Consider the following 25,073-nt stretch of genomic DNA (forward strand, 5'->3'; position numbering starts at 1 on the left):
TTAAAACTGGGTGACTGAACGAATGGCAGTATAGAAAACTTTGTGACTTCACATACACAAAATGGTTTGTTACAGTCTGTACATGATATTATTGCAAATTGATTTGGAATGAGACAAGTTTATTCACAGTATATCTATAACAACCTTTTATATAGAATAACTCACATTTTACATCTTATCTCATTTGTCCTCCCTCTGACACATACCATTTGTGACCCTGACCAATTTCTTAAACGTTTTGGTGTTTTGTGAGTATAAATTCTAGTGAAGATGATGACCTGCATTTGTAGAGGGAATTATCTTTCCTTGAGAATTATTTAGCCATTGAAATGACAGGTCCAATTTCTATCCCTATTCTGATCCTTCTTGTTTTGTTGTTACAACTCTTCAATACAGATACTACAAGCATTTTATCCCTATTTTACAGATGAAGAAACTGTCCAGTGATTGTGATGTTCCCATAGTCACACAGCTACTGAGAGTGAGAGAAGGATTTTGAATGTAGGGTTTTTCTGATACCAGGGCTAGCACTGTAGCTTATATGCTACCTCTGCTTCTATTTAGGCTTGGCTTAGGCAATAGGGATTTTAGGGCTAGATGTCTTTCTTATGGACCATACCTTAAACTTGAGTTTTACTGGCTAGATTCCTTTCCTTGCCTTGCCTTTCCTTGCCTTGCCTTGCCTCACCTTGCTTCACCTCTTCTTTTTCCTCTCCTCCCCTCCCTCCCCTCCCCTCCCTTCCCCTCCCCTCTCCTCCCTTCCCTTCCCCTCCCTTCTTATCTCCTCTCCTCTTTCCTCTCCTTTCCTTTCCTTTCCAAAACTTTAAACCTAAAGCACTCTGAAGTTCATACATTGGAAGACACTAGGCCCTTGCCTAAGGGCTGGCTTCTGGACCCTCCTGGCTGAAGAGCGATTACCAATCACTATGCCTCACTTGACTACTTCTTAAAGAGGCTTATTCACTGAATGGGCAATACCTCGCCCTGAGTGAGTTGCTGAATACCCCTTGGCCTAAAGGGGCCAAGGTCTCCCATTTCACCCTGGGTTATCTCCAGTCATTGGATTCAGATGGCTCCAGAGGAAAAGTGAGGCTGGTGACCTTGCACAGCCCTCCCTCACTCAAAACAAAGTCAAGTACAAGTCATGTCATTATTTCTCTGATGGTATGGTCTTCTTCAGCAAGGAAGGATGAATACAGCAACAACAGCCTTAAACCCAAATCAATCAGGCTCTCCTTGACTGACCAGTAATAGATTCTGGCCCAAGTCCCACTTGATCATTGTTTGGGCCCTGATAGTTCAGAGTCAATGTAAATAGCAACTATTTCGTTTTGGCCAGATACCCTAAGGGTCTTCCCCTCCTAGAAAGATTTTTTTAATAGGTAAAAGAGGCTATTCTTTTCCTTATTTCTTACCTAGCCTTCATCACTGAATGGACTTTGTCTCAGTCAAACTGAGACTTGGGAAAGACCTTATCTTAAAAAGACTAAGGTCTCCCACTACGTTCAGGGCTATCACTAGTCATCCTGATCTACATTTTGCCATTGGGCCTAGATGGCTATGAGGACAGAGTGAGGCTGATGACTTTTCAGAGCCCTCCTTTGTTGTTGTATTTGTCTTTCATTCTCAAGCAGACCATGACATCAGGGACAGAATGACTTGCAATTGCCTTCAATTTGAGTGAGGGAGGGCTGTGCAAGGTTATCAGCTTCACTTTCTCCTCCAGAGTCCCCTTATTCTTAAATCCAATTCACTTGCAAGTTATGTCATCAGCTCCCTGACTTCATGGTCCTCTTAGAGAATGAAATACAAACCACAACAACAGCCAATAAACACATTCAGCAAAAAATTGGTTCAAGTCCCACACCTGGTATTAACTCAGACCCTTAGCAAGTCATTTTACCATCCAATAAATTCCATAAACATTTATTAAGTCCTTAATATGTGCCAAGCACTGCACTCAGTATGGGAGATACAATTAATAAAACAAAGATAATCTCTGTCCTCAGGTAGTTTAGAAACTGATGGGGTGCAGTACAAAAAAGGAGGCAAGAAAGTGAGGGGAAGGGGGAAGGAGGAGGGCCACTGGGATTACCTAGCATAGAGCTATTTTGTTCATGGGACTGAAAAAGAAAACAAAACAGAGGCAGGGCAGCAGATACAGAGTTGAGGAAGCCCAGAAGTCCAGTTTCTGCCCTCTAAAAAGGAATAGATGGGGAGGGGGTTGGTAACACAGCCTCCAGATGTCCAGTTAGAGGAAGAGAAGGCTGAGGGAGGGTGTGTCAGTCAAGGCTTGAGTTAGTAGCAGGGTGATAAGATTAACCTAGCAAGGGCATCTTTTTCTATGGAGCTGAAAAAAAAAAGGCAGGACAGTACATGAAGAATGGACTCCTTAACCTTCGAAGTTTCCTTTCTCCTACTAGAAAAATGAAGAGGTTGGATAAGATGGAAGCTAAGGTCCTTCCTGGTTCTAAGTTGATGAGCTAGGTTATATGAACAGCATAATCTCCATTTTCCAGAGGAAGAACCACAGCCTCTGAGAGGTGCCCTGATTTTTATGGAGGCATGTAGTTATTTTGCATGATAACTATTAATATTCTAGTCTTGGCTTCTTATTTAAATCCTAGTTTTCTAGTACCATTGCCACGTGCTTTTAAAAACAGGAAAAGCTGCAAGTTCCTGTCTCTGAAATGAGAAAGGAAAGATGTCCCTATCACAATGATTATACTTTTCTTCCTTGGATGATTTTCCTCTCTGTGCAAGAAAAGACATTTCAGGTTCTTGGTCCTACTGAAAAATATGGAGAAATTTTTTTTCTATGTTTGTTTTCCCCAAATGGAAACAGAACAAAAAGAAAAATCCTTCTTCAGTCAGAATCAAACTTCCTTTTTAAAGGATACAAAGCTATCATTTGAAAACAGGATATAAAGCCAAAGTTAAAAAAAAAAATGAAGAAAAAAATGGAAAAACCCTAATGCTTTTTGAATTAGAAGGATATAGTCAGGCATTATGGAACAAAGCAAAACTCAGTATCCTTTAATAATTTTAATGACTTACTGGTTCCTAATATTTCATGTGGTCAGAGAGGGTTGGTTATCCTTGGGAATGCAACACACAATCAGGAATAAGATGTTAGACCTTGAATCAGGAAGCCTTGGATTCAAATCTCACCTCTGACACTTGCTAACTGTGCAACCATGGGAAAGTCACAAGACTTCCCTGGACCTCTGTTTTCTCATCTGTAAAATGTGAATAAAAATACTCATACCTTTATCATGGACCTGTTGTATCATGAGATACATATATCAATGCTACATATCACTTATAAGGATCTGAAAAACTTTCTGGGGATCTATAGCAAGTCTAGCAATTCTTTGATTCTTTGCTTTCCAGATAATCCTCCTAAATTGTTCTCAAGTTAGAAAGAATAGACTAGTGCAGAGGAAAGAATGCAGAATTAAGAGTCATGTTATCTGGGCTCAAAGCCTACCTATACCATCTCCTGAATAAGAGTCAGCAAGGTAATGAACCTCTTTGAATTCCCATTTCCTTGTCTTCTAATTTCTCCTGGTCCTCCTTCACCTCTAGCCCTCATCTTCCTTTTCCACCTCCTTTTTTTCTTCCTTCTCCTCCTCCTCTTCTCCTTTTAGGTCTTCCTCCTCCTCTTCCTCCTAATAAAAAGAACAATAATAAAACAGTAGCTAGCATTTATATAGTATTATATGCCAGACGCCATGCTAAGTGCTTTACAAACATTACCTCATTTGATCCTCACAACAATCCTGTAAAATGATATTATTGTAGCCATTGTATAGTTGAGGAAATTGAGGTATACAGAGTTGAAATCATACACTCATGGTCACATAGCTAGTAAGGTCTACTGGTAGATTTGAAATTAGGTCTTCCTAACTCCAGGCCCGGGACTCTGTCCACAGATCCACATGAGAAGGCTAGGGAAGATAATGTTCACAGCACTTCTGTCTCTAAATCTGTGATCTTGATGCTTTTCTCCATATAAAAGTAATGTTTTAATGAGATGCTAGTAAATGTGCAGGGAAAAGTGGGTTGATACTGACACAGTAATATTAGCTCACAACTCTGAGGATTGCATGATGGTAAGGCATTGCTTTGAAAACCTTAAAGATATACATGAGGTAGAAATATGTGCAGTGGAGAGTGTGTTGTATGTGACAGGAGGACCTAGGTTTAAATCTCAATTCCTTGGGCCCTCAGTTTCCCTATCTGCAAAATGAACACATTGAACCAGATGACCTTTAAGGCTATGATCCCACAAAATGAGGAACCTATCAAAGTTTTGCCTGTGAAATTGACACCATCTATGTGACCAAAGATATATTTTAAATTCTTACAGTTGTTTCTTCTCTTACCTAAACTCTAGATATATAACCCTACCATTCAAACTGACATATTAACCATGGAAATAGCTGAATAAAGAAATGCCTAATATCTCAATGACATTGGCCACATTGTGACTCTAACAATTTAGAGGGAATTGGAGGAATGGTAAAATGCAGCAGATTCATTTTTGTATCTGTAAATGACACATTGCCAGTGGATTTATCTGTTAATTTTTTTGCTTGTTTATATAAGCTCAACAAATAAAATAAACTGCCTTCTACATACATGGCTTGGTGGTATGAATTAGGAATGTAAGAAAAAAACAAAGAAATGAACAAGCTTTATGAGGGCAAGAAGCTTACCCTGATGAATCAAACTATATATATATGTATATGTGTGTGTGTGTGTGTATGTGTCTATATATATATATATATATATATATATGTCTGTGATTGCATATTGTTGGGGTTAAGGGACAGCAATATAATGTCATTAAAATAATATGTATTTCAACTTGTTCAGAGACAAGATCCTGCCTCTTGGGATGAAGCTTTTGCAAACATGTCCAGGGAGGTTCTTAATATCAGATACACTCTCCTGCCTCATTTCTACACATTATTGCATGAAATCCATGCTAATGGTGGTACAGTCATCCGTCCTCTCCTCCATGAGTAAGTATAAATGAAGCATGAATACACTGCTGTGTAGATTGAGTTTTCATTATTTCATTTCTTTGCATCCCCCCAAGATCTTCAATTGGGACTTTTGAAAGTTTTTTTTATTGTTATTCTTTGAAAAGTATTTTGGAATTTATGAAATATCTAGACACAGTGATCATCTTACAATATTGCTGTTACCGTCTACAATGCTCTCTACATTCTGCTCATTTTGATAGAATCTTAATAAAACTGTCCTGAGCCCCAATATTCTAACTTCCTTATAGGCCTCACTGAATGGGCCTACTGCACCTATTGAGCCAATCAGCCCACCCCCACCCCTACCCTGATTCAATATCCTTACTTCTTCGTATATGCCACACTGCTCACTAAAACAACAGCTGTGTCCATGAACTCATAGTTCTCATAGAAACAGCAGGAGTGGGAACCCAGCCGTTGCCTCTACCTAGGCACTGCCCCCAGGCCCATTCCTCCTATTTCCCACAGAAACAGCAGGTGAGTCCATGCATTCAATCACAACCACATCCATCTAGTTCCAGACAGGACCACAATAGCTAGAGAATTGGAGGGCAGGATCACTAGATTGTTTAACCACCATACCATAGATGGGACCCCTCCTCCATTACCTAATCCCTTAACAAACTCCTCCTGCATTTTTAATATTAACCATATTCCTCTATTCTATGTAAATTTCTATTATGAAATTGTATCTTGATCCTATGGTAATGTATCTTGCTTCCTATGAAGTTACTGGTTCCTCTTGGAACTTAGCATGCATTTTGAGAGGCATCAATCTCAATAAATACCTATACCTGGAGTAGAGGTGATGTGACTCTGAATTCTTTGAAATACATCCACCTCAATACATCATGAAACTGCAACAGGTTTTGGTGTCTCAGAGTTTAAACTTCAGTATTTTCACTTTTAATCAGTTCATATAAGGCTTTCCAGGTTTTTATGAGAGGATCTGGCTTATTATTTCTTGTAGCACAACAGTTTTCCATCATGATAATATACCTTTCTGCTCATCTTCCAAGGTTTTTGGCAAAAAATATTGTTTTACCCCAATCTTTTCATTGATCTGTTCCAGGATTTGTTTTGGGGTGCCATTCTATGGTTGTTTGTGGGTGAATACGGGAGAATTATGACTATTTGCTACTTACTCCACCATCTTGGCTCCCAGAAGTTGTCCCCAGTTCTATACATATTGAGTTTACAATCTCTAAGTAACTCCAGTTTTAGATGTTTAGTAGGTAATTGTAAATGTGGGTGTATAAGTGAGCAGAGAAGTTAAAACTTGACAAGCAGATCAGAGAATCATCTGCCTAGAGATGATAATTGAGTCAAAGTGAGCTGATGAGATCATGAAAAGTCATAGTATTGTATGACAAAAAAAGAGGACCCAGGAGAAAGCTTTGAGGACTATCCACAGTTATTGAGTGTAACCTGAATGAAGATCCACAAAGGAGACTGTGAGGAAGTCAGATATCATGACACAAAAGATAATAATGCCAAGAGTATGAAGGATAAAAGAGTGATCAAAGAATGCAGAAGAGGTCAGGTAGGTAGCATGATGACTGAGAAAAGACTTTCAATTTGACAAGTGAGAGATCATTTGCAATTCTGGAGTGAGCAGTGTTGGTTCAATGATGTAGTAACTTGGAAGCAAGATTGCAGAAAGTTAATAAGAGAGTGAGAGGAAAAGAAGTGGTGGTATTAACTGTAGTCTGCTTTGTCAGTGATTTCAGCCAGGACATGGTGGAGAGACAGAAGATGATAGGACTGGGTACGGATGGATCAAATGAGCATTTTTCTGAAGATTGAGGAGACATTGATATGCTTGAAGTAGTATGGAAGCAGACAGTAGAAAAGGAGAGAATAAAGATAAGTGAGAGTGTGAGGATAATTGAGTGAGAAATTTGTGGAAGAAGATGAGAAGGAATGAACTAACTTGTGAAAGTGCAAAGATTTTCCTTGACAAGGAGGAGACAATTTATTTTTCTTTCCTCCTACTACCTCCCATTAAAAATATAAAATGAAAGAAAAGAAAACCCTTGCAACAAACTGAAGGTGTTGCTCTGGCTTGTTTATTTCTGTATTTGGTTTTAATGGCTAATATAGGTGAAATAGTAGGTTTCACAGACTAATTGCCAATACCCACTAAGGTGTTTGATAGGTGAAACAGGTATTATTTAATTCTACACCTGCTTCTAATCCACAATTTTCCTTATAAACTCTATAAAAAAAATTCAAAACAAACAGCAAATCACCAGCTGTAAATTCAGAAATATTCTTTATTCTTGGAAGTAGTATCTTTATTTTAGATTTCTCTGGTGTTCTCTGTCTCTAGCCTTTCCCTGCCCCAATTGCTATATATTTCTTTTGAATGTATTTCATATTTCCTTCTGTGTGTATGTATTGTTTCTTCCCAGTAGAATATGCTTCTTTGAGACAGACAATGTTTCTGCATCTAAATTTTCTCATTTGTAAAATGGAGACAATGAAATGGATATAATTCATCCCACAATTATTGTGAGGATAAATAACAACAGATCACACTTCAAAATTGTGTCTTGGGGAAGTACTTCACCCAGAACAACACTATAAAGAAAGTTCTCTCTCTCTCTCTCTCTCTCTCTCTCTCTCTCTCTCTCTCTCTCTCTCTCTCTCTCTCTTTCTCTCTCTCTCTCTCTCTCTCTCTCCCTCTCTCTCTCTCTATATATATATATATTCATACAATATTTATAATATATCATATATTAACATATAATATTAAATATAATATTTATATTTATAACGTATAAAATTATTATTCCCATTTTACTGATGAAACTGAAGTTTGAAAATGTCAAATTCCTTGCTTGTCTTCACATAACTTACAAGTTTGGAACTTGAACTCAGGGCTTTTGGCTTCAAATTCAAGGTACAATTCACTATGTCCATCTGATCTCTCCCAGTTGCTATAATGGACTGTGTTTATAATGATAAAGCAATAGATAATTGTCAGTGATGGCAATGATTGATGGTTATAATTCAAAAAACAAATTATGTCCTTTCTCCTTATCCTTGCCATTCTAATCCTCTTTCCCAATAATAACTCTGAAGTTGTTTCTCCAATAGCATTCCTTCAGGTTTATTCAGATATCTTTTATAATTTTATTACTTTCTTCAAAAAAGAAACTTGAAAGCGCAAACCTCTACCTTATGACTATACAAAATTATAATAGCTTTTATGGAAAAAATATAGCATAGTGTATCATAAAGAATATTGGACTTGGAATGAGAAAAATCAGGATTCAAATCTTCTTGTAGCCTCTGTTTCCTCATCTAAAAATGGGCATAATGTCTGGAGTACCTAACTCACCATGTTCTTGTGAGGATCAAAGTTGGTATGTAAACTATTTCCAGACATTAAAACATTATATCAATATTAACTTTTATTGTCATCCTCTTCCTCATTGCCATTGTTTTTATAGATATATACCATGATCCTACTATTAAAGTTATGGAGTACTTTAAGGATTATAAAACTTCTTAAATACTTTCTCCTATTTTGGGGTCACAGAAATAATCTACATTATTCTTAGTCTTCTTACAAATTGTATTGGTATCTCAGTTGGTTTTGAGTGAATAACAGAGTTTTCTACATTTAGGAAGGCAGGCAGGCAGCTGACAAGCATATTGTAAGTCCTTTCTATATACCAGGCACAGTGCTAAAGACTGGGAATACGAAGGCAAAAAGAGGACTTGATCTCAAGGAAGCCACAGACTAATGAGGTGCATGCAAACAGCTATGTACAAAGAGGATCTTCAGGTTAACTGGGAGATAAGCTCAGAGGGAAGACACTAGCTTTATAAAGGACCAAGAGAGGCTTCTTATACAAGCTGAGATTATGGATAAGATTTGAAGAAAGCTAGGAAAACAATGATGTGGAGCACAGGATATAGATAGTTCTAGACATAGAGGAGAGTTAATAAAATGTTTGCCATCAGAAAATGAAGTGTCTTAATAAGGAATAACAAAGAGAACAGTGTTACTACATTTCAAAGTCTGAGGACGATAATAAGATATAAGAATACTAAAAAAGGTAGGAAGGGGCTACATTGTGAGGAGACAATATACAAACAGATGATTTTTTGTTTATTCCTGGAAGTAATAGAGTATCACTGGAGTGGCAGAGGGGTGGAGATTGATATGGTCACATGTGTACTTTGGGAAGATCTTTTTGGTATCTGAGTGTAGGAAGCAGTGGGGTCAAAAAAAATTTCAGGGATTGTATTCAACCCAAAGGCTATTATAGTCATCCAGATGTGAAGTGAGGAGGGCCTATCTGAGTGTGGTAGAAGTGTCAAAAGAGAGAAGGGGGCATATACAAAATATGTCACAAAGGTATAAATGATAGGAGTTTTCAAGTAATTGGATATAGGAGATAAAAAAGAATGATATCAAAGATGCAAGATGGTGTTGCCCTCAACAATAATAGCCAAATTAGGAAAAGAAGATGAGGTTTTTCAGAAAAATAGTGAACTTAGCTATGGACTTGTGCAATGGGATATCAAGTTTGAGATGTCCAAGAGACAGTTAAAGATGTGAGACTGGAAATCAGGAAATAAGTCAGGGCTTAATGAAAAGGTTTATGAATCATATCTATAGGACCTGTGAAATCATCAGGTGAAATAATAGAGGAGAAGAAGAGAAGAGGGACAAGAAAATAAACTTCAAGGATACTCACAGTTAGCACTGATGGTCTAGCAGAGATAAAAGAGTGGACAGACAGGAGAAGCATGAAGGAGCAGAGTCACAAAAATCTAGAAGATAGCAAGAAAAGAGGATGATCAGCATTCACTGAATTGCAGAGGGTTCAAGGATAAAACCTGGAAAAAAGACTCTCAGATTTGGTTTAGTTTAAAAAACATCATTGTCAAATTTGGAGAAAGAATAATGAATTAATGCTCTCATGAAGACATCACTGTCAATTTCTTTGATGGTTATTAGGCAATTTTCATTTTAAATTATCTATGTACTGTGCATTGTGAGCTACTTTATTTTGTGCTTGTATCTGTATATGAATATGTACATGTAAATTATCTACGATCTGTTGAATATAAATATAATTCCTATGAATTCTCTTAATTCATTTTAAATATGTAGATAATGACTGGTTATGTTTGCTATTTCAAGGTTCTTTGAAGATCGGGAAACCTGGAATATTTTCAAGCAGTTTCTTTGGGGCTCAGGCTTTTTGGTCAGCCCGGTGATGGAGCCGGTAAGTACCTAAACATCACTCTTTATTTGATGACTATTTAAAACTGAATTGTGTTTGATGTTCATCTCTTTTAATCTTTAGAGTGCCTTAAATGTAACGGCATATGTGCCTGATGCCCGCTGGTTCGATTACCACACGGTAAGAGATGAAGAATGTGGTCTCTCTTTCAAAATCCACATTAGAAAACTTCTAGTGTAGCTATACAAAGGGAGAACCCTAGTATAAACAAGGTTAAAACATTCATGGCTCATAGGCCCAAGCATGCAAACATTCTGGGAACTAACATGTATAGACAGATATGTTAGTGTGGAGATGGTGGTCCTCCTTTGACTTTTTCTTTTTAATCTTTGCCTTGATTTCATACAGAAATACTGAAACCACAGTAGACCACATTATGTCAGATACATTTAATGGAGATAAATAATCATCTTAAGAAGGAAGAAAATCACCTTATATTGTCAGAAACAAAATCCATGGCGGCAAAACCCCCACTCATTTTTTCTGCATGTGAAATCCACAAATCTAAGTAGGGCAAAATCATAAGATAGATCCATTAATTATATTCAGCATACTATTCTAGGTCCTGAAAGATTGTGAGATATGTACTTTGCAAAACGCAAAGTGCTATATTAGTTCAGCTTAGTATTCTTGTTATTAAGAACATATTAAGATTAGTTTTTAAGTAGTTTAGACAATATTAAATTACTTTCTTCCCCTGTTTAAAACTGAAGTATTTATTCTAAATTATTAAATAATCTTTTATTTAATAATTTTATTTACATATTTATTTAAATTTAAATTTATTTTCTGTAAAAATAATTTATTCATGTTGATAGGTTCCTGTGAATATTCTCTGGGGTTCTGGTTCTTCTTCTTGATATTTTACCTCAATCTCTTCTTCTTAGGGATATGATATTGGAATTAGGAAGCAATATACAGAATTTGATGCTCCTTGGGATAAAATTAACCTCCATGTCCGGGGTGGTCTTATTCTTCCTTGTCAGGAGCCTAATCGGACTACCTTCTTTAGGTAAGAAACGGGAAATGAGAAATACTGGATTCGAGATCTGTGATGGCCAATGATTGGATGTTTCATATTAAAGCAAGAATCTCTATAGTTCTAAGAAAGACATGAAATTCTTTATCTACTCTAATTATAACACAACAGGCACTAAATATCTTGCTTATGAACTACACTTTATTTGGGAACCTTCTTGATTCATAAAGGGGTACCACAGATGAGGACTCACCACCCACAACATTTACAGCATCTCCTCTTTGCCTTCCTACCATCATTGTCTCTTGTTCTCTCTAAATTATTCATTCCTAGCCATTGTTGTTGTTTAACATCTGTCTTGCCACCTCCCTGGGTCGTTTCTTTACGATTAGTCGTCACCCCCTTGCTACTTCTACTGCCGTACCATACAGACCACAACTGCCACTAGCAAAGACAAGATTTCCCTGATACCACTACTCCATAAAGTCCAAAGTCATCACCTGTCCCATTACTTTGTGTCTCCACTTTTCAATCAGTTTTTTCTTCTCCAAGACCAAGAGCTCCTATAAGATTCCATTAGACTTCTGGTCCAAGAATGGGTGAGGGTTAGAGTCCCTACTTTTCCTTCTTGAAATTACAAGTTTGGAATGGAAATATTTTCCCTTAAAATGATATTAAAAACATTAGGAGGGATTTTATAACATTTTTAGGTAAGTAGTATAAGTTCTAGAAGTCAGTTGTATTCTTGTTCAAATGAACTCTTGTATCCTATTTGTAACATGGGTTTTATGGTAGAATGGGTTGCAAGTTTTAGATAATCAAGTAATAAATGAACTTTTAGAGCATAACTTGTTCATAAGTTGTTGCTTACCTCTTTAATAACCTAGTTAATAATAATTTACTAAACACTTATTATGTGACAGAAATTTTCTCAGCTCTGGAGATACTAAGGAAAGCAAAACCATGACTCCTGCCCTCAAGGAGGTCACCTTGTAATCAAAGATACAACAAGACATGAACAATTATGTGATACACAAAAAATACACACACATATGTTACTATATATGTACATGCATATACACAGTACACACATATATCACTATACACATAGATAAATATGCATATATGCATGAAAGAATGAATGAAAGTTTGAGGCCTCTGCAAAAGGTGGGAGTTGGGGATTTGAATGGAGTCTTTACAAAAAGCAGAAGAACTAAGAGGCAACCCTTTTAAGAAAGGAGTAAACACTTCCAGGCATGAAGGATAACATTTGTAAAGATCTAGAGATGGATTGTTGTGTTTGATGTACACCAAGTAAGGTAGTTCATAATAGCTATGTTCAAGAGTGTGTGGAGGAGAGAAAAGTATAACAAATTGGAAAGGAAGGAAGAGGTCTGGCTGTGAAGGGCTTTATAAAACAGTATTTGATCTTGGAGATAATAGGGAGCCATTCAGGTTTATTGAACAGAAGTTGACATGACCAGACCTGCAAATGAAATTCACTTTGGCAACTGAGTGGAGGAAATGTTGAATTGGGGAGAAACCAGAAATACAGAGTTCTGCTGGGAGGCTGTTGCAGTAATTCAAGTGAACAGTGAAAAGGACCTGTGCCAAGGTGTTGGCTGTATGAGAAGAGAGACCATAATATGGGGGGACAGTATGTGAGTCCTACTTCATCACTCTTGTATTTTGACCCAGTATTGCATTAATAGATTTTTTCTCTGTCTCCTGTATTTAACTCTTGTTTTTGTTTTCTGAAACCCTAAACAACTGGTTTTATGTATAGACATTTTATGATACTATTTAGTTGTGAGAAGGCCATATATATAAAAGAAATTTAGTCATGTATTGGTAATGGATCCAATCACTGATGCAATGACATTGGACTCCTCACCATTCCACACACAAGACATTCCCTTCCTTGATTCTGGACATTTTGGCTCTTTCCCTTGCCTGGAATCCTCTCCCTCATCTGTTTAGATGATTGATCTCCCTAACGTCCATTAAGTCTCAACCAAAATCTCACTATCTAGAGGAAGATTTCATTAACCTCTTTTAATTCTAGTATCTTGCTTTTCATATATTTGTTTGAATGTTGTCTTGTCTACTACATTCCGAGGGCAGAGACTGTCTTTTACATCTTTTCATATCTCCAGTGGCTAGCCCATAGTAGTTGTTTAATAAAAGTTTATTGATTGATCAATTGAAATACAACTTTATATATAATATATATGCATACATAAACATGTATGTATGTATTTCAATATGATTGTTTTCCTTTGTAACTATATATGTTCCCTATGTTTTGTTTTGCAATTAAAAATATTCTGAGAATGATTCATGAACTGCAATGGATTCCAAGGGATTTTATATTCCTTCCTCCCCACAAAAGGTTAAGAAACTCTATTCAAGATGGAGAAAGCTTTGGATCCTGGAGGATATGTTGGGCAGGACATTAAGAAGACCTTGGTTCCAATCATTTTTGTAATCCTTACTAGCAGAATGATTTTAAGCAATTTATTCTTTCGTGGCAAAGAATATTCTTAGGACTTCTTTACTATATCATAGATGTGTTTCTATCTAAGGATCACAACGACTTGAGAGAGTTCATCATCTCATATATACCCAAATCATAAATCATTTTAATATGTTTCTGCACTGATACAAATTTAGACACATTTAAGAGTTTTCAAAATAAAATTATCTATGATTTTAGTACTTTCCCTCCTCCCTACCCTCACAGGGTTGTTGTGAGGATACAATGAAAAAACCAATGTAAAGCACTTGCAAAACTTAAAACGTATCAGTGTTCTATATTATTATTATCCTCATCATCACTAACATCTTCAACATTACCCTTTTGATGTTCACCTCTGACACTTTTTCTCCCAAATTGTCATCTTAAGTCATTGAAAAACGCATGCCTTTCCATCTTCTGTGCACATCTAACATCAAAGCAAAAGTTAATACTATGATTTGGAGGGGAGGGAGGATGATTGAGAAAAAGAAAAGACTGAACATACAATCAAGTCAACATTTAGTTTTCCTTTGATCTATATGTAGCACCAATGAAATATTCACAGCACCTGCTATGGCCATGAATATCCTGGTACAATTCTGAATTGCAAAGTACCACATGATGTCTACATTTCAAGCAAGTGTTTTAAATTGCTTATTTCATTTTATCCTTATAATGACCCTGTGAGGTTAGGAAGGAGGGGAAATACTAAAATTGTAAACTTATTTTATCTCAAAAATTCTTAAATGTGTCTAAATTTGTATTAGTACAGAAACATACTCAAAGGATTTATGATTTGGGTAGTTATGAGATGGTAAACTCCCCCAAGTCATTTTGATCCTCTCCACATGGAAGGTAGAATCAAACATTCATTGAGACACCAGAAAGTCAAATCTGTCATAGTAACAAGAACCTATACATAATAACAATGCAGAGAACACCACCAGCCTCAAGCCATTCCCCTGCCAGGCTTCCCACAAACCAACTCCATTAAACAAATCACAAAGAAGCGCTTTCACTCAAACTAACCAGCTACCTGCATCCTTCCTAGCTCTGACTGCTATCTAACTTCCTCTCTGCTCTGCTGTAGCTCCACCTCTTCCTGTGTCACCCATTCAGCAAACTCCTCCCATCACAGGCTGCATGGGACTCAGACTTCTGTGTGACTCATTCAGGTCACATGGGCCTATTAATGAATGAAAAAGATCTCCCCATTTTAAATGACCATTACATTCTATGACATTGCTGCTTTTTTTTTAATTGGCTTGAATTTGTATACAAAACTCATTCCTCAAATTGAACTCACACTTTACTAATCAGTGCCCTTATTTGTAAAAAAACATGATGATTCATTAGATATGGGATACAGAGAGAAATGAATTAAATATTCCTTGTTTATATGTTTTGCATAGTGAGATTTTTGTTTATAGCTTTCTCTGTGACAACTATAATCAGTCATCCTGAACATGTCTTTCTTACAGTCGAACTAATTTCATGGGACTCATTGTTGCTGTGGACGATAACGGAATGGCACAAGGTTCATTGTTCTGGGATGATGGAGAAAGCATTGGTGAGTCTGGCTTTGCTACTGGAGAGTAGCAAATCAATCTCTCCAATGTTGCCCAGAGTGCTGATTTTCCCCCTCCTCCTCTTCCTTTATTCCTTAGCTTTTTGGTAAGCATGCCTACATCTCAAGTGGCAGGCTATTCTGGGAACTTCATCATGAAGCAACTGTGCCACCTGGTACCACAATGAGGCCATACAAGAGTCTACCTTCCTTGACCAACCTTGTATAATTGTGTGTGCTGGAGTGAGGAAGTGGTACAAGGAAGCCATGATCACCAAAGGTCATGGTGTAGAAAACATAGTCCAGAGCAACTGATGCACACATAGGGATTGAGGGTTGTGATACATGCAATACTTTCAAGAGAAAAAGTAAGTCTCTGAGCCTTGTACTGAGACACACGTACATACACACACAAACATATATAATATACGTACACATAAACATATATATAAAACAGAGATATATACATACATGCATGCATGTATATATGTATATGTGTTTATATACATATGCATACATACACATATATAGGTATATGCAAAACTGAGTCTAAGAGAAGCTAAGTGCTTGCCATAATCATACAGTTAGTAAGTATTAGAGTTGAGATTCACAGAGTTTATTCCTTAATCCTAAATCCAACAGCTTATCCTCCGTACTTTGCTAGAAAAATGTATCCATGTAGATCTTTAACTATTTGTAGTAATTCATAAGGCGAGGAGGTGGAAAAATATTTTGGCATTCTTTTGTACCTTCTTTAAAAGATAGTTTGTCTCTTTTTTGATATAGATACTTATGAGAAAGGCCAATACCTGTCTGTACAGTTTCAATTAAATCAGGTAAGAATCACTCAAAAACTCTCTTTAAATATTGTTTTCTTGACTTTCGGGGAAAAATTATTTTTTACACAATTCTGCCATAGGTGAAGCACTTCTTTTCATGTTATAAATAACCCTAATAAAAACTTCAAGGGTGAGAGAACTGATCAATGTACCCCTTTTCTATTTAACCCTTCCTGGTGACATCACACTAGTATTATGTATACTCTAGCTGTTCTTCACATCATGGGTGGCCAGCCCACGATAAAACTATTATAATTTAAGTATCATCTTTCTTCTCCAATTTTTCAGACTACTCTCACAAGTACTGCCATACATAGTGGGTATTCAAACCCCAATGAGCTGAGGCTTGGGTATATCAATGTGTGGGGAAAAGACAGGACTCCAGTTTCAAAGGTTGAACTCATATACAATGGCCAGAGAGAAGATCTCATCTTTTATGAAGATTCAGTCAATGGGGTAAGATCTGAATGAAGATTCCTAAACCTAGTATTTTTGTGTTTCCTAAAATTAGAGAAGTAAATTTTGATGAAAAATAGTATTGCTTCTTAAATTTTCTCCCCTCATCTTTCCTTGTTTCTCTCCTCTTCCCCTCATTGCATGCCCTACCTTTTCCTCTTCTTTTTTTTTCTTTTATCCAAAATAACAGTTTATTGCTGGGAATAGCCTTTGAGTAGGAAGATGTAGTACTAGCATTGCTTTGTGATCAATCCTCTTTAAAGAAAATTTCCCGAGACTGATGCAGACAAGTTAGCTTTTCTTTACATATCTTTAGGTTTTCATATGGATAGGGAATTAGATTTCTTCTTGTGCCCAAAGAATAAAACTAGAAGGAAAAGATGTAAGTGGTGGAGTAGGACATTTAGGCTCTATGAAAGAAAAAAAACTAAAACTTTTTAATAAATCTATCTTAAAAGAATAGTTGGCTGCTAACAGACTTAGGGGCATCAGGGTTCGTGGGTCTGGAACAATAGAGAAGGCATTAAAAATCAGAATATGCTACCTAATAGAAAGTTGGTGTCTCATATGTTATCATGCATTGCAAATCACTCTCCTTTTCCTCACTTCCCATTCCTCTGGGAAATTTTCAAACAAAGATGAAATCATTCATGTCCTTAGAGCTGGAAGGAAACTTTAATGTTATTGAGTCTAGCCCACTTATCTTAAGGACATTCTTTTTCCCCTACTAAATACCTTTGAAGACTTGGGCAAGTTTCTTCCTCCCTGGTCTTTTTTTCCCTCATCTATAACAAGAAGGAATTGAATCCAAATATTGTTAATACCCCATTCCAGTTCAAAGAAGCTATTATTCCTCAAAAAGGGGCATTTATATTTTTGAGGATATTATTGCTCATCGTGACAACCTAGGAATGTAAAGATCTGAGGGAATATTAAAATTTTACATTTTCTTTAATCCTCCTAGATACTCAAAATCAGTCTGTATGACAAAGGTGTCATCTTGGAGAACGACATAGAAATTTCTTGGACATGAGAACAAAATGCCAACTTTGATTTTCGAAGGAAAGGAGCTATCTACTACAGTTTCAATTAATGTTTCCAATTGTTCATCTTATGAACTTGTTTTTTCCCTATGTAATATAATGAAATATTTTAAATATATTTAAAGGAAATTAATTCCTTCGAGTCTGTCAATTTTTTTATTACTATCCTAATTGAAGCAGAGATCTTGAAGCCTATTTTGTATTATATTGTTATGAGGATTTCAGGAACACAATGTGGTCAGTTTAATTCCACTTGAATAGTCTCAGAGATGACTGTCAATTAATAGCTAAAAAATGTGTCAATTGAAGTTAACCTAGTGGAACTTAAAAGAATGATAGTTAGCTGCTTTTGGCTATTCCTGACTCCTGCTCTCATCTATTGTACCAAGTAGTTTCTCATATCTAAATATGGTTAGTGTTTATAGCCCTAGAAGGGTTGCAAACAACTTTATAAATATTATCTCATTTTACTTTCAAAACAACCCTGAGAGGTAAGTGCTAGTAATTATCCCCATTTTACAGATGAAGAAATTGAGGCTGAGAGAGGTTTCATCATTTGCCCAGAATCATACAGCTAGAAAATATCTGAGTCAAGATTCAAACTTAATGATTCCACACTCCCAGTCTTGCTCATTTTCCATTATACCACCTATCAGACATGGATGTCCAGGAATTGTCAATGGGAGAGCAAGAGGTCAGAGCTGGGTTTATATCTATTGTAACACACAAGAGACACACCAAAATCTTAGCGATAGATCAACATTGTACATCGATTTTAAAAAGCTGAAATAGTGGCCATTCTTCCTAGTGGATCCAGTCAATGATGATTTCTCTCTCATTTCTCAGAATTATTTTGAACTAAGCATGTGTTGTTATTTTGTTCATATTTACATATACACAAATGGTATCTACTTAAAGAATGAAAGATCCCTGAGGTCACAAAATATGCTATTTTTATCTTCACATTTTTCCCATTTTCCTCTATCCTCACTGCCCCTCCCCACCAAGAATGTGAATTCCTTGAGTGTGTTGTGTATCCCCAATACCTAACCCTGTGACTGGAATATAACATTCCCTTACTAAATACTTGTTGAATTAAATTGAATTGTAGACCCACATCCACTCAGAACCATAGCTCATGAGAGTTTACCAACATGTTTATGAGTCATTCATAAGGCACAAATCAAAGGTATCCAAAGGGTAATATAGTAAAGTATATAGCAACAGAATGTTCTCTCCAACCCATATTTTTAGTCACACTCTTCCGCAAACATACGTTATATTCCTTTCATTTGTAGCCACGTACAATTTCACTAAGAGAGTAAAGGACTTTAACAGTAACTTTGCCAACCTGTCTAATTTCACAAATTAGGCTAAGTGATGTGCCAAAAATCATGCAGGTGGTCAATATCAGCTCCAGCAATGAAAACTAAATTTTTTATATTTCCAGGCCTCCAGGATAGTACTCTTATCAATGTATATGATAAGCATGAAACTTTAATTTTCATATAATCAGTGGTAGGTTGTGTCATTTTAAACCAAGATCAGAACCAATGACTTAAGGAAGCAGAGATAAAAAAAGAACAACAAAGTCCATGATATAGACACAGATAACAGAGGACAACATGGCAGGACCTAGCCTGCATTTTCTATTTGTATTAACAAAATCAAAGCCAGAAGCAAATGGTCACCAGACAAGTTTTGAAGAACAACCAAGAAGTCATTCTCTACCCTGATTTGGGAGCAGGGCCTAACTCAGTTCCATCTCTTGCTAATATAGACCTAAAATGAGAATATACTGAGAAACTTAACTATTGTAGGAGGACATTCAACACAACAAAGAAATGGTTAAGCATGATATAATCTTGAATTAGCTGGATAAAACTCTCCTGTGTTATTCATTCGTCATTTTTGAAGAGGATCAGTGACATCTGGGGTGACATCTTGATTTCATGTGAATTGGATTTAAGTGAAGCATAGTTGCTCAAATTCCTCAGCTTCACTCTTTCTTCCTGAATCACTGAAGTCCAGTGGTAGGACAAAAGTCAAGACAACTGGTGATGACCCAAAATTTAGTGGATGACCTTGGCAACTTCAATGCCTGAAAAGACACTCCCTAGCATCTGCTTCAGTCACCTTCCTGACTCTTGGAACAAATTTTTCTTATCCTCTCATTCTTCCAAGGAAAATTTTTATATGCTTGGGATAGGCATCCCCCTAGTTCACCAACACGTTGGAAGCCTGTTGTTTGCCCTCAACTTGATATAGCCCAACCACCAAGAAGGTTGGGGGGGTGGGGTGGGGTTGTGGCCATTACACATAGAGTTTCTTGGAGTCCCGGTGAGAGCTGGGTGACAGTAGATACCAAAGGTAGATGAACAACTCAGAAAAGGGCTCAGCAAGTCTTTACTTGAGAAGTACTACTCTTCACTGAACATCTCATATATCCTTGGCCTTTTTGCTACGGTAGAGTCAGAGACTTATGGGAAGAGTCCTGGCTATTTTGTATCTGAACTATTAAGAAGTGGCATCAATAATTCAAGCCTTAATACTCTGAGCCAATTAAATATCTAGGATAATTTCAGTACCTTTTAAGAAAAGGCTCTTCTCAATTTTGAAAGTTTGGATGATGAGGGTAGGTGATTACGTCCACTACAGAGATGCTATTTGTTTGACTTTTAATAAATCAATTAGAATTTTCTTATCCACAAAATAGGATTAGAAAATCTGAATTTTTTACTTCATAGTGTATTTGGCATATTCAAATAAAGATCTTTGTAAAATCTAAAATATGATATATTTGTCATTTCTACCGTAACTAGAACTAGTATGACTACTCCTCCTACTACCACCACTACTATAGAAAACATTTTTCAGCTTTAGCCTTATTTGCGTGAGTGCCTCTGAGTTCAATTAGTTGAAAAGATAGATAACCAGAAGCCTCCAGGTTCTAGGATTTCAAGCATTAACTTGCCTTTTTGGCTGACAATGACTATTCCCTACTTTCCTTTTGAAGCTGCTATAGGATATGGAAAGGACTAGATCAACATCTTGGTTCAGATCCCACCTCAGAAACTTACTATTCATGTGACCTTAAAGATTCATTTTACTTCTATGGGCCTTAGTTTCCTCATAAATAAGGAATATAAAATAAGAGGTTTGGATTTGATGACAACTAAGGTTAATTACAGCTCTATATTTATATCATGACCTTAAGTTTCTAATCAGATATTTATCAAATCATTTCAGAATTATTATAGCTTTCATAGATAGAAGCAACTTTTAAATTAATCTGGTCAAACATCCTAATTTTACAGATGGAATGACTGAGTCACAGAGTAGGGGATAAGTAGTAGATCTAGGAATTTTAACTTGGAGTTAAGAATGCTGCAAGCATAGACTTAGAATTGGAAGTGACCTTTTTGTTCCTACTAGAAGTCACACTCTCAACCACAAAGAGAGAACTTCTGCTTGTCATGGAATATGAGGAGAACCAAATGAGAGAGTATGAAAGATTGTTCAAGTCTATCCTCTCTATTGGAAAAATCTCTCATCTTTTGCATATACCATGGAAAGCATTTACTGTCTACTGTGGCAAAGCTCTAACCTAAACTTTTACTATAAATCCAACCCTTCACTACTGATAGAGACCTCAAGAATTGGGCACAACAGTTTATCACTAGAACTTTAAGGCTAGTTGCACTCAGTTCAGCATTCTCTCTTCAATACAAAATAAAATCAGCTTTATTCCCTCATGACACTTAATCCCTACTCATATATTCATCCCAGGCTAATCTCAAGGCATGAAGCCCATGGCTAATAATTTCTTCTACTAAATATTCAGGTCTGAATCATAAGCATAAAGCTAGAAAGGACTGATATCCTCTTTAGTACAGCCTTCACTTTACAGAAGGAGAAACTGCTGGCCTGAAATGTAAATGACTCATCTAAGGCTGCATCAGAAGAAGGAATTAAATCCAGGCCCTGTGTCTCCCGAATTGTTGCTCTTTGCATTAGACCAATTTCCTTGGATGAAACATACTTCTTTTCTTCTAAAAATTGTCATACTTGATATCCCAAAATAACATTTTCTTCTGCAAGCTACAGGCTGTTGTACCATTAGAGATGTGTTCAATTTTGTTTTAAACATAAGAGACAATTTCAATAAAAATTCCATTTACCTTCCCTCATGCATGCTTAAACAAATTGATGGTGGTGTCCTTAGCAAGCATCCATTCAACTACAAATTATTATTCTGAACTGCGAGTGGTTTTCATCAGGAATAGCTGGAGCTATGTTAGGATCCTAGATATGATCCTATTCCAATTAGTATTCTCAATCTTTCAACCCTAAAAATTTCCCAATAATTTTTCTACTTAAATGACTGTTTGATTTTTCAAGTAGGAAAATATAACTGCTGCTACGTATGAAATGGTGGAGAGATTAAGAAAACTGATTTACTAGGGCAATGCAAATTATGATTTGTTTTTGCTATCTTGTCATAAAAAATCCAGCAATTATTACACTGAACTTGGAACAATGGGACATGATAAAGTAAGAAGTCCCTCAGGAATTATAAGATATTTACTGACCATAGCAAGTAAATAAATAAATATTGATAGGTGGATTTAAATCTGTAAAAAGCTGATAACATTTTCCAAGACGGGTCTAAAGTCATTAAAGAGTCATCAGTAATTGTAAAAACAGTGGGGGAAACCTATGAATATTTCTGAAGTAATATAATTCTAGAGATTTGGAAAGGCAGAACCTATTATGCACCACTGAAAATGAAGAAAAGCCAACTTTGAATGCCATTGTCACAGACCGTTCAATCATGGGATTTGAAATTGGAAAGGACTTTATACACAATCTTGTCTGTACTCCTCTTTTTACATACAAATAATACACATCAAATATTTTCTTAGTCTTCTAGGTAATCCAAAATAATTTCAAAAAATTTCCAGACTGGGAAATCTCGAAATATGCCTGATTATCATATTCATAAACAAATATGGCATTGGGAAAGAGAACTCATCACCCCAAACCAATCTGATTTTGTGACAAAATTTGTATGAAAATGAGAAAAAAAATGTAGAATTTTCAATGCATTACATGAACCTCTTTGACTAGAAGGACAGAGGAATGTTTACCAGATTTAGAGAAGTTTGGGGAGAGACAATGTTAGGGCAAAAGACAGATAATTCCATTTGAGGTTTGCTGAATTTGAAATTTTCTATATGATACCCAGTTGGGGACATTCACTAGTGAGTTGATGATGTAACAGTGATACCCAAGAAGGAGATTAGGACTGAATAATAGATTTTGTGAGTCCTTTGCAGAGAGATGGCAAATGAACCCACGGAAGTATATGAGATCAGAAAGAGAGAGTGATAGAGGGAGAAAGTAGAGAGATAGAAGTGAAGACGTTTCTCAATAAAGGCTACGAAGTACCAGAACTTATAAAGTGGCACACGGATGAATGCAGAAAAGAAGATTGAAATGGAGTCTTTATACATGCATAAAAGAGAACCTGGAGATACCAGTATCTCAAAATGCAAGCAAGGGGAGAATGGGCAGGAAGAAGGGTCGGTCAAAAGTGACTAAGCTCTATAGTGATCAAAGTGGAAGACGATTTAAAATGATATTTAATGATCACAACAGTGTTCTGAAATGGATAGGACTGATGTCATCATTCCGACTTTACAGAAGAGAAAGCTGAAATTGATTGGCTGTATGCAGTACTTAGGTCTTCTGAATTTTTCTACCATGTCATACTACCTCACTTAAATGTGATGGCTCCTTTAAAAGAAAGCGCAATATTTGAAAATAAAAGATATAAGAACTATAATATGATTATATTACCTTATTAAACATTTTTCACATGAATTTGAGTATCAGATGCTCAAAATTTAGTGATATAGCATGTAAAAGATTAGGAAAAAGTCTAACAAAAATGATTATAAAAATAAAGCTAAAGCTAACAAAATGATCATATAAATAGGAACGAAATGGCATGAGTGAATAAAGATGATTTTATTTGTTCTTGATTAGAGAACATTTAACTGAGAGTAATTAACCTTGAAGTTCTAGTTATCAACTGTTGCATCCAGTTCTTGAAGACTGTTATCAGTAGTGAAAGATTGGTTTTTTAGTAAAGTTAGATTAGATCCATGTATTCACAGTTAGAGGAGAGGGGAAGAGAAAGAAAGAGAGAGAGAGAGAGACAGAGAGAGACAGAGACAGAGAGACAGAGACAGAGGCAGAGAGAGACAGAGACAGAGGCAGAGAGAGACAGAGACAGAGAGAGACAGAGACAGAGAGAGAGACAGAGAGACAGAGACAGAGAGAGAGAGAGAGACAGAGAGAGAGACAGAGAGAGAGACAGACAGACAGAGAGAGAGAGAGAGAGAGAGAGAGAGAGAGAGAGAGAGAGAGAGAGAGAGATTTAACTAAGTTATTGAGGGAAAAACAAAACAACAACAAAAATGCTAAACTAAGAACCAACAAGATCATGATGGAAATTTTTCCTATCTGGAGTAATGAAGAGCTTCTTTGATTTCCTAGGTCTTTACTCCATGTTTATTGCATTTAATTAAATTTCTAGTGAGAAAGTTATATCAAGTACAGTACTAAAATTCACAGATATTTTTCATGCAAAACCCCATCCTTCCATTCCTCTATCATTATGAACTTCTGGGATTTGGGAATCAAGTGACACAAATATATTTAGCCCTGGATAATGTATAGGAGAGCATAGATAAGAATTGTAGCTGATGGATACATATGCATTGGTTTTAATGAGTATTATTAGAGGGAACATATTCATGGATATGTTTTCTAATCCATTGATCCATTGGGTTGTGTTTTATTTTATCTTACTAGAATTGACCCAGCCTTCTTGCCTGTAACAATTTCCTTCTTACCTATTGCATCGCCACCCCTGCCAGATTTATACAATCAGCAACTCTGATTAACATTCATTTCTTCATTCTTTCATTCACTGAAGTTATTAATAATAAATGTTGAAAAACATGGGGACAAGATCAGATATAAAAGTCACCCTACTAGACACTTTTCCCCACAAGTGGACTTTATAGGTAGGTGCTCAATAAATATTTGCTAAATTTTTGCTATTTAGTTTGCCCACCTTCAGCATCTTAGTCCTTTGTGGACAAAAGTCTTCATATAGAAGATACTTAAATAGAGTTTAGCACTGAATAAGTTCAGCCTAATGGAAGCAAAATAGCCCTTACCTTCTTTTCTCTTTGAGTATTTTCCCACAAATTAAAAAGAAATTTCAGGAGACTTCATGGGGGATGATGAAAGGGTATTGGCCATTGGTTACAGAGA

The 25,073-nt window shown here is 36.3% G+C and overlaps 1 protein-coding gene across 1 annotated transcript in view; it reads left to right on the top strand.

The window, feature by feature from the left end:
* The window catches only part of SI (sucrase-isomaltase), a 106,823-nt gene extending 89,110 nt beyond the window's left edge, over window positions 1-17,713 (top strand). Inside the window, exons 40-47 of the mRNA XM_072621530.1 lie at window positions 4,882-5,030; window positions 10,219-10,303; window positions 10,385-10,441; window positions 11,209-11,333; window positions 15,300-15,388; window positions 16,172-16,221; window positions 16,513-16,680; window positions 17,645-17,713. Coding sequence (XP_072477631.1) covers window positions 4,882-5,030; window positions 10,219-10,303; window positions 10,385-10,441; window positions 11,209-11,333; window positions 15,300-15,388; window positions 16,172-16,221; window positions 16,513-16,680; window positions 17,645-17,713 — 792 coding nt within the window. The remainder of the gene's footprint in view (window positions 1-4,881; window positions 5,031-10,218; window positions 10,304-10,384; window positions 10,442-11,208; window positions 11,334-15,299; window positions 15,389-16,171; window positions 16,222-16,512; window positions 16,681-17,644) is intronic.
* Window positions 17,714-25,073: the final 7,360 nt, after the last annotated feature.

Source organism: Notamacropus eugenii, chromosome 6 (genome assembly GCF_028372415.1).
Source record: "Notamacropus eugenii isolate mMacEug1 chromosome 6, mMacEug1.pri_v2, whole genome shotgun sequence".
NCBI lineage: Eukaryota > Metazoa > Chordata > Mammalia > Diprotodontia > Macropodidae > Notamacropus > Notamacropus eugenii.